Below are 10,724 nucleotides of genomic sequence, written 5' to 3'. Positions count from 1 at the left end.
TTGTGTGTGCAGTGCAGCTCTGTATTCTTCTTTAAATAGCACATGTGGAGACTATCTAGATTGGAATCATGGCTTTGATGCTTCCCCCCCCCCCACCATGGTCCCAACTCAGATCACTCACTCCTCTGGCTGCTTTTTAATCAAAAAGAATGTTTATTGGCACTAATGAAAGCTTTTCTCCCTGGTCAGACAGCAGGTGTGTGTGTGTGTGTGTGTGTGTGTGTGTGGTGGGCATGGGGTCCTGACTTGGATTGGTACCATGGTGGGGCCAAATGGTTAATGCCCTCTTTGCGCTGCCAAGGTCCAAGTCTGGATTAGGAACCCTGCATATGCTATTTAATAAAGAAGGAACAGAATGTCCTTGATGTATCATCCAGTTTTACCAGAAAATATGTACAGGCATGCTGCCATATCCATAGGGGTTCCGTTTTGGAACATCCCACGGTTAAGTGAAACCGCAGATACAGGTGAATTTCCCCCTCCCCACCTTCCAGAGGTGAGAGGACCTCCACTCCACTCACCTCCAGAGGGTTATCTGAGCCCAGCAGAGGCTTTAGATATCCATCCACAGCTTCTGCTGGGCTCAGACTGAGCCTGAGGGCAAAAATCATGTGACTTCCATTTTTTCCCAGAAAAACCAGAAGTTATGATTTTAATGCTTTAAAAGGCATTAGGAGGCCAGGGGAATGTACCTTCTCCTGCACCACCATCCCCTTGTGGGCACTGAAATTGGTTGCACACTGCTCTGAGCAGCTCACCACGTCACCCTGAGGGCTTCCCTGGATAAGTGGATAAGTGAATCCGCAATCCATGGATAGTTCACAGATACAGGATCTACAGATGGGGGGGGGGGCGGCCTGTATTTGAAGAATGATTGCAAAAAGACCCTAAATGAGTTATGTAGGTATCAAGTTTGGCAACTGAAAGGTCAGACTCTCATGATGCAGTAGGGTGTTCAGATATTCCTGCAAAGAGAAGCAGGTGTGTTTGCATTTTTGGGGAGTTGGAGGGTGAGCTCTGCTTCCCTCTATTACCTTCTTCATGCTTCAAAAAACTTCTATACAATATAACCTTACATAAAAAGAACGCCTCTTTCTCTTTGCTCCTCACCGCCACTTTGTTTTGTCAAGTGCCTTCCTTGAGGGTTTAGCTGGTCAAATATTCTTTTCAGTACATTTTTTTTTTAGATTAAAAGAATGCATTCAATCGGTTTGTTTAAAACTTCATAAGTGGCTCTGAGGAATGGGGAAAGTTGATGATCACAAGGGCCAATCAGCATTTTAAATGTGCACAGCCCCTGAGGTTGCAAAATGGACAGTCTTGTTTCACCTCAATTTGAGGGAAGACTGTAGGGTTTTGATTTGCTGCAGTTCCATTCCATCAAATAAATCTTCTGCAATATACTTCTGCAATACCTTCTGCAATATCCAAATAAATCTTCTGCATACTCACGTTGTAAAGTATGTACTATTTGGAGTAAAGTGTTGCTAGGAGTAAGCTATTGAAGTCCACACACCCCAGGATGGGTCTGAAGAAGTGATCTCTTACAGTTTCTTTATCAAAGTTCCTCAGAATTGCCAGCATTTCCATTATCCAAGTGTATCTCCAATGGTGTTTGCTGTGCATCGTTGAAGTGAACTCCATCAGAGTGTGGTGGGCTTCCAGTTGAAGGGTCTGAACGTAACCATGGTATTTTAGGCCCCGGAGCTCTGCAAAATTGAAATAAAGTAAGGTGAGGGGATAAAGGAAGTAAACTCAGCTTAAAGGGTGCCACAAGGATTACTAGTCACTAGATGGCACTGTTGTCTAAAACACCTGTTGTGTTGGTCCCCGAGGACAAGAATCAGGAAAATATGAAAAGATAATGCTGATAGCTTTCGTTTATTTTATAACCTGACTTTCTCCCAAGAGGGAATTCAAGGCTGCATACATAAGGTTTCTAAACAGTTTCCCATCAAGACATTGACAGTGCAATCCTAGGCATGACTAGTCAGAAGTTAGTCCCACTGAGTTTAGTTGAAGTGTATATCCACTAAAATGAACCGGAGGGAGAGTTTTGTCTGTTGTGACAAAGGAATTTTTTTTTTTTTACCCAGTGAGAAAATCTGTAAAACTCATTGCCACAGAATGGTGTGATGGCACCTGGCCTAGGTGTCTTTAAGAGGGATTGGACAGGTTTCTGGAGGAAAAGTCCACCAAAGGTTACAAGTCATGGTGACTGTATGTAACCACTGGGTTTTAGAGGTAGCCTATCTCCAAGGGAGTTTATCTTGTTGCCAGATGCTACAGGTGTCTTATGTGGTCCCAGAGGCATCTGGTGGGCCACTGGAAGTGGGAAGCGGGACTAGATGGGCACCTGACCCAGCAAGGCTTCTCATCTTCTTACAATTCAGCACCCAGTATTCTTGTTGCCAATGAATCCTCTCTCTAACGTTCTGATTGAAACATCTGTTGTATGAGGTTTCCTTAGCAACTGCTGTCTGTATATTGGAGCAGCAGCATGTACAGTTATAGTAATATAATATTTACTTGGTACAGTCTTCACCATTTTCTCTTGGGCTATTGCACCATGTTTGGTTGAAATATTAGTTTTAAGTGGCAAAGTAAATGCATTCCATTTGTCTCTCATAAAAACAAACACATGCACACACATGCACGCACACATATACATACTGTCAATTGCGTGTATTGTCACGCAGACAATACATACTGTCTCCAATTTTATAGATATGAATTTGCAGATCTGCAAATATGGGGAATCCACTCCCCCCCCCCCCCAATAAGTATGTTTAATAAGACAATGAGAGTTATATGACTTTGGGTACAATCCTAACCCACTTTCCAGCACTGACATCAGGGCAATGCAGCTCCAAGGTAAGGGAACAAACATTCCCTTACTTTGAGGAGGCCTCCGTGAGTGCCAAGCAAAGCAGGATGCAGCGTATATCCCATTGGCACAGCTATGTCAGTGCTGGATAGTGGGTTAGGATTTGGGCCTTTGTGATAGACTGAGGACGCAATCCTAACCCCTTATGTCAGTGCTTTCCAGCACTGACATAAGGGCAATGAAGCTCCGAGGTAAGGGAACAAACATTCCCTTACTTGGAGGAGGCCTCTGTGAGTGACACCCAACTGCAGGATGCAGCACTTGTCCCATTGGCACTGCTACGCCAGTGCTGGAAAGCACTAACATAAGGGCTTAGGATTGCACCCTGAAAGTCAGAAAATTTATTGCAACGTTTTATTAATTTCAAATATTTTAAGCTGCACTGAGCTCTTCTTTTTGGAAAGGAGAGGGTAGGAATTACAATCAAGCAATCAAGTAAAATTGTAAGTATGGATTTTGAAAACAGGTTAAGGCACAGTGTAAAAAGAAGAGGTGTTTAAGTTTGGGGAAGCAAACAACTTTCACATTCATTTTTATACTTGCTCTGAATTGTGCATTTTTGGAGTGCAATCTTGCCAAAAAGCCCTCTGTACAGGACACCCACTGGCTTCAATGGGTCTCATGCAAACATATGGTGGGCAAGATTGAAAGCCTTTGTCTGTATTTGGATGGGACTTACCCGGGTTAAAAAGAACAATCCCTTTAAGATAGGCATATTCTTTGGCACAAATATCTGCACTCCAGAATTTCCCAAGGAAATTCTTTATCTTCTGAACTTCAGATATGAATGCTCCTACAGAAAAATGCTCCAGTGCTTCATTATCCATGTGAGACTGATCGAGGATTGCTGTCAGGACACTAGGGACGAAGGTCTCTTTCAGGTCAAACTCTAGCCGTTCTTGAGCCAGGCCCAGTATGAAGAGGGGTACCCAGCTATGTTGGCTTAGCAGGATCTGGTCCTCCAATGGCAACTGAAAGAAAGAAGGCAGCTTTCGTATAAAAATGATGGTTTTCAGAAAAACGTCCAATGCTCTTGTGCAGGTCAGGTCTGGAGTTTTCAGGATAACTGTCCTGTTCCCCTCACTGGGGCAGGAAGTATGTGGAAATAAGGGAGGAATTTGGTAGAACGGCTGCTGATGAGATTTGATCTTCTCATACTCTTCATTGGTCAAGATTTTGTAAAGGATGCTGTTGGGATCCTTTGCGTTACAACAGCATTTGCCATCATTCTCCAGCAGCCTCTGGGTAGCCATAGATAGCAGCTTCCCTGATGATTTCTTGATAAGGAATCTTTTGCAGCTCTGAGACCAGCAGTGCAGAACTGGTAGACCAAAACACATAAGTGAGTATTTCTGCCACACAGTTTAAGCATTCTGTGCTTTTTATACACAGTAAGCTGAACAGTAATGTGACCCTGAGCAGTAAAGTTACCTTGAACTTTATTTGCTCCAGTCCGGACTGTTTTCATTCACAGCCAACGAAGGTGTGGCTAAGCCAGCCCTGGCATCACTGAAATTATCTGCCTGAGAGAATAAGAGAGAAAGAACACTGAACTGTGTTGTCTGATGGTGAAATAATTGTAGATCATTTTCAGAATGTACAAGGCACTTCAGATTTATTGTCTTGATATTGTTGTACAATCCTGTGAGGTACTTACATATTATTTTATCTTTCCATTGCAGCTGGGTTGAGTGTGAGCATCTTGCCAAAGGCCACCTCATGTTCATGGCAGGGGCAAAATTCAAACTGGCACAGTCCTGGTTTACTGCTCAGTCTCTTAGAGTCCAATCCTATACTCCCTCCTCCCCAGTGCAGCCATGCCAAAAATGGGTGCACTTTATCCAGCAGGGGTGGGTGGATTGGGAAGCTCAGATTTGTTCCAGCCAAAAAGCTGGCACAGGTCTTATACCCATAGGGCAACAGGCGCTTACCTGGGTTTAAGGAAAAAATATCCTGAGGAGGCCTTCTGATTGCCCCCTGCACCATAGGATGCAATGCACACCTCCACAGTGCAGGTGGCAGGGGATAGAATTGGGCCATAAAGAGCATAATCCAAAGCCAGAAATCATTTTGGCTGAAGCTTTTATTGATAGAAAAGATCCAATAGTTCTGAGACTTACAGCCCAATCCAAGCTGGTCTACTCAAAAGTAAGTTCCATTAAGTTGGGTGGAACTTGCTCCCAGGAAAGTGTGCATAGGATTGTAGCCATTATAAATTAATTTTCAGTTGATGACACTTGTTTTGGTATCCCAAGAAACTGCTGAATTTGTGGTTTCATCTAGAGGAGGGAGTGTCATAGATTGTTTTTAATTACTAAATTTTACAATACAGTTATGAATCTTCACTTGCATAACTAAAATTATATGTATAATTATACAACATATCTGGATTAATATGGGTGGAATGTGAACTGTTCAGTTGCAAGGGCAATTAATATTTATAGGCATCCCAAAGTAAGATGTCACTTTAAAGGGAGGAGATTATTACATCAGATAGTAAGCTTCTTCTATGACAAAATAATAGACCAAGAGTTGAAACTCTTTCTCATTCTAATTCAAGCATAACCTTAGATGTTTGTTAAACATTTGAAAAATGTATGGTTTGATGGGGAATGTATGTTTACCCAATTCAGATTAGCAAAGTCAGGGTCTTATAGAGCTTCTGCAGTTGTGCAAAGCCTGGTGCAAGAATTGTGAGGTGCCACAGGGAGCAGGAGGAAGGTCTCAAGCCCAGAGCCTCCAACAGCCAATCTGTGGCGCCTTAGCTCTTGCACCCCAGCGCTCTGGTCCCGCAGCAAGTTTAACAGAGATGTGTTCAAGGGGGAAGCAGGGGGTGAGGAAATGAAGTTCCAGGACTTCTCCTTCCACAGGAATGGTAATGTCATCAGTAGAAGCGTTCAGATGTTCTTCTCTGCTAAAGATCCAGTAGGAAGAAGGGGACTACCACTCTCCCAATCCTCTTCTTGCTCACTCTTAGCAAATGGGAAGAAGATCAAAGTGCTGGCCAGTGGGGCTGTGTTGACAGTGGATTAGAGAAAGGGGGCTCTCATCAGTTCATTAGCCCTCTCCAAGGTACTCTCCACTCAGCACATTCAGGTTGCATCATTAGCCATGCTTAGGCCTCTCACCAGTTTTTGATACTATTACTCATGGTAACCTTCTGGTTTGTCTGATTAGCGGCACCATACTTCAGTGGTTCTGCTTCTGCTCAGATGGCTAGTTCCAGAACTGGCTCTGGGAGACTATTGCTCAACCCCTTGGCACTCGTGCTATGGCTCCTGCAGGGTTCCATCTTGTCTCCCATGCTCTTTAATATCTACATGGAACTCCTGAGTGATAAGATCTGAGGACTGAGACATCATCAGCATACACTGTGTACTTGTGACACCAAGTTCTCTTTCTCCTTTTCATTGGATTCAGACACAGCAGTACTGAACTAGCACTTGGAACAAGTGATGAACAGGATAAGGGATAATAGTCCAGACAAGGGAGGAGGTTTTTTTGGTAGGTGGGTCTTCTGACTGGGAGATGGTATTTACCAGTTTGGGATGAGATCATAGTCTTCCTGAAGGACCAAATTTGTAGGTTAAGGCACCGTTGGTTCCAGCTTTGCCATTGGAAGTCAGGGTGGGAGCTCAATACAAAATACTGTGGCTTGGTTGCTAACTGATATGGAACACGCTTTACCAGTCTGAAGCAGCTTTACTGGCTAATGATCAATTTCTGGGTAAAACTCAAAGTGAACATAAGGAGAGCCCTGTTGGATCAGGCCAAAAGTCAATCTAGTTCAGCCTCCTGTATCTCACAGTGGCTCACCAGATGCCTCAGGGAGCACACTAGACAACAAGAGACCTGCATGCTTTTGTCACTCCCTTGCATCTGGCATTCTGAGACAGGCTACCTCTAAAACCCAGAGGTTCCATATAGTCATCATGGCTTGTAAGCTGTGATAGACGTTTCCTCCATAAATCTGTCCACTCCCATTTTAAAGTCTAGGCCAGTGCTGGTGTTTACCTATAAAGTTCTAAATGGCTTAGGACCTGGGTACTCCTGCTGCATGTGGCAGTCTGGGCACTGCATTCATCCACTGGGACTCTCCTCACATTTCCCTACCATCAAAAGATGGTTGGGAGGTGCTTGGTGAGAGGATTTATTTGATCATGATGCCCCAATTGTAGAAATCTCTACCCAGGGAAGCTCACCTGGTCCCACCTGGAACGCCATTCCAGCATTAGGTGAAGATATGTTCATGAGCTCAAGTATTTTATCATGTGATCCAACCTTGATTTTGATCTGTTGAACTTTAATGGTATTATGCCTTACTGCTGCTCTTCTTACTTTGCTTTGTTTCATTTGTGTATTGCATCATTTCTTATTTAATTGCTGTATGCCCCTGAAAAGCAGCCTATACAGTGCATATTTTTAAATAAATAAATATTCACATAAGAACTTAAGAAAAGTCTGGCCGGATGAAGCCAAAGGTCCATAAATCTTCTCTTTATATTTGGCAGAGAGGGAGCAACTGTCCCTGTTTGCCCCAGCATAGCAGCTTTTCTACTGGCTGTTTGCTGGTGTTCAGTGTGTGTCTTTTTAGACTGGGAGCACATTCCTACCTGGGTAACTGGCTGACGCAAGCCCTCAGCACTGACCCAGGAGTGTTTGTAAAGCACATTTGCACCTCCTCTAGAACCAGCTAGGCTGGTGCAGAGGCCTGAGCCAAGTGCTGGATCCATGCCCAGAGGGGGTATATTTGCACCGGCCAAGACAGGCCAGTGCAAGAGTTGGGAGAGAGTGGCCAGAGAGGAGGCAAAGAAGGGTATTTTTTGGAAGCAGATCAGACCTGGGAGAGGGGCAGGTTCAGCTGAAGCAGTCCATGCTGAATCCTAACCTCCCACTCCTGGGCCACGCAGCATTTCATGGGCTGTTTGGATTTGCATCAGCAAAATCACTGGCACAGAACCCAGTAGCCACATAGGCTTGGCTGGGGTGCAACATGGGGTAAGGGGAAAAATATCTCTTTACCCCAGGTTGCCCTCCCACCAGCACTTACCTTGTGCTGGATACAAGCAGACCACTTGGCCTGCCTATTCCAGCGCAAGTTAGGATTGGGCTGTGGAAGCGCTTTCAGAACAAGGAACCATTTATTTATGTTGCTTTTTGAACTCTTTGTTGAAAACGGTATATCAATACACTAATGATATGATTCATCTGTTTCCCACAGTGGCCCACCAGCTGCCTCTGGGGTGTCCAAAAGCAGGAGAGGAATGGATACCTCTCTCCTGCCACAGATTCCCTGCAACTGGCATTCATGGGCATACTACTGCTGAACCTGGAGGCAGTGTGTAGTAACCATGGCTAGTAGCCACTGACACACCTGTTCTCCATGAATTTGCTCACACTCCTTTTGAAGATGCCCAAGCTAGTGGCTATCACCACATCTTCTGGCAATGAATTTCACAGCTTATTTTGTGCTATGTGAAGGAGAACCTCCTTGTGACTGTCCTGAATCTCCAGTCAATCCATGCCATTGGATGACCCCTGGTTATGACAAGGTGAGAGAGGGAGAAAAACACATCTCCTTCTCACAATTTGTTGATGTGTCCATTAGTCGGATTTGCCTAGCAACTGATGCCAGTGAACATTTGGCAAAGATGACACTTATTTATCAATATTCCTTTGCAAAAGTAGAAAAGGCTCCTGTTATAAAAACATGGCCATATTTTCTGGTACATTTTAATGGTTTTATGATTGTTTAACAAATGATACAGAACAAAGGTTGAGGCCAGGGAGAAGTTTCACTTAGTCAATATGGAAATAATTCCATGTGAAAGGTGAGAGAAAATTAGAATTGGAAGATGCATATTCGTATCTTAAGAAACTGGAAAGCACATGAATGAACTACATAGACTGTGAAAGTATATTCTCCCAAATCACTTCCGAAGCATAAACATGAAAGGTGATCCCCCTGTCATTTCCTGGGACTGGCATGGCATATACCCTGATTTCCAATAGGTTTGCTCCTCACCCTCTCAAAAGCAGAGCTACAGCTGTTCTGGAGCCCCTTTTTCTTTCTTGCTGAACATATAATCAGTAGATGGGAGATGTGCCAGACAGTGGATGTGAGGACTTTAGAACAAGTCCCCCAGCATTTATGCACCTGGTTTCACTGAAGAGTTTCTCCATAGCAACCACTGGATGCGTATTGGATGGAATGGCAGTGTGGTTAGCTCTTGCTTGGGGCTCTTCTATCTTCATAGAGTCCAAAATTACTTACTCTTTATTTTCTTTTAAAGCAATGGGCCATCAGGGTGACTTTGCATGACCATGTTTGGGTCAGTTCAGGTCAGTTCAGATATGGACATTGGCCCAGCATCTTCTGTTATCAAAATAGATGCAAAGAATTCATCCAGCTGTTCTCCAGTATCCATATCATCTTTAAGCAGCCTTTTTCCTCCCTCTTTATCTAATTGCTTAACTTGCTTAACAGGTCCTCCTTCTAATGTACTTAAGGAAGCATTCATTGTTTGCTTTGATGTTGGTAACAATACACTCCTCAGATTCTTTTTTTCCCCACATCCCTTTTTACCAGAATCTACCAGCCAGAATTTGAGTTCTTTTTTGTTCTTCTCATTTGGGCAAGACTTCCTTTTTCTTTCTGTTTGCAGCTTTCTCGATTCCATTCATTAACAGTGGTACTTTTCCTATTTTGCAGTATATATTCTTCTATTATTGTGTTTAAAATAACCTCCATGTGTTCTGGAGTCATGGAATTTAGGAAAAGATCTTCAGACTTATTGTGGACTTCCTCCACACCAAGTTTGTAATTCTGGTATTCTATTGTGTCACATAGGAAAGAAATTCCTGAAGAAACTCATGAAGTTAGAAATCTGTTAACACCTGAGATTAGATACAAACACTTAAACAGTATATTATAGATTATTTAAATTAGGGACTGCTCATTTTCACAGCAGAAGACTGTCCTGATGGTCTCAATTCTAGACAAGGATTTACGCGGTTGCCTGAAAATAATCCAAAATTTGTAGGACACTGAAAAATGTTTATTTTAAGTCATTTCTGCCCAACATTGCATATACGCAACAGGGATTTAACATGTACACCTGTGGGTTCGGTGAAATAGGTTTTAAACAACCAAGTTTTTTTGATGTTGGGAAAGGTCATACAAATGAAACAATTAATAAATAATTTGAAACCAATTATGTGTTATACTCTAGATGGGTTTCACCTCTGGTGACTTTAAAAAGAGAATTTGAGCACATCCAAACTGCATGCTCATCTGGTGCAAGTCCCCTGCACCAGCCCAGCCATGTCGCAAATGTGCCACAAGGCAAGTCTGCAAAGACTCCAGAATAGGGGAGGCCAGTGTGCTGGATCCAGACCAGTAAACAGATCTGTTGCAAAACAGATCTGTCCAGATCAGCGGGGTTGCTGTTGCAAATGGCAAGCGGCAGTGGCAGCCCCCCAGCAGATCCCTCACATTTCCCAGTGCTGGTAGGTCTGTGCAAGGGGCGGGAGGGAGAGGAATGGGGAGGAGACAGAGCAGAAGAGGGGTGATGTGAGGGCTGTAAGAGAGCAGTATCAGCACCACTAATATCCTATCCCCCTATAATGTCCATGGTGGGCAGAAACCCCAGCACGGGGTGTGCAACCCAGCACGGGGGGGGGGGGCTTACCCTGTTGAAGAAGGGCAGTCATCAACAGAAAAAAGGACAGGAGGCAGACACAGCTGTTTTACTTGAGTCAACCATTTGACATTCATGGGCCCTGTTACATCACAGGCCATTTTGGCTTACACAGACTCATGCCGTCGGCACATGTT

At 43.8% G+C, this 10,724-nt stretch overlaps 1 protein-coding gene across 1 annotated transcript; it reads right to left on the bottom strand.

The window, feature by feature from the left end:
* Positions 1-896: 896 nt before the first annotated feature.
* LOC136646559 (nuclear receptor subfamily 0 group B member 2-like) lies at positions 897-4,140 on the bottom strand. The gene is made up of 3 exons (XM_066622711.1): positions 3,567-4,140; positions 1,549-1,709; positions 897-965 (listed from the first exon to the last, which is right to left on the bottom strand). The coding sequence occupies exons 1-3, from the start codon at positions 4,138-4,140 to the stop codon at positions 897-899; spliced, it is 804 nt and encodes a 267-aa protein (XP_066478808.1).
* Between the last annotated feature and the right edge of the window lie 6,584 nt (positions 4,141-10,724).

This window comes from Tiliqua scincoides, chromosome 1 (assembly GCF_035046505.1).
Source record: "Tiliqua scincoides isolate rTilSci1 chromosome 1, rTilSci1.hap2, whole genome shotgun sequence".
In the NCBI taxonomy this organism is placed as follows: Eukaryota; Metazoa; Chordata; class Lepidosauria; order Squamata; family Scincidae; genus Tiliqua; species Tiliqua scincoides.
Note: the sequence above shows the minus strand (reverse complement) of the source record. Positions and strands in the feature narration are given on the sequence as shown.

Coding starts and splice junctions, on each gene's coding strand:
- LOC136646559 (XM_066622711.1), bottom strand. CDS start 4,140: ATGGCTACCCAGAGGCTGCTGGAGAATGATGGCAAATGCTGTTGTAAC. Junction 1,710..3,566: donor GATTGTTCTTTTTAACCCGG/GTAAGTCCCATC, acceptor TCAATTTTGCAG/AGCTCCGGGGCCTAAAATAC. Junction 966..1,548: donor GGAACTTTGATAAAGAAACT/GTAAGAGATCAC, acceptor TTCTCTTTGCAG/GAATATCTGAACACCCTACT.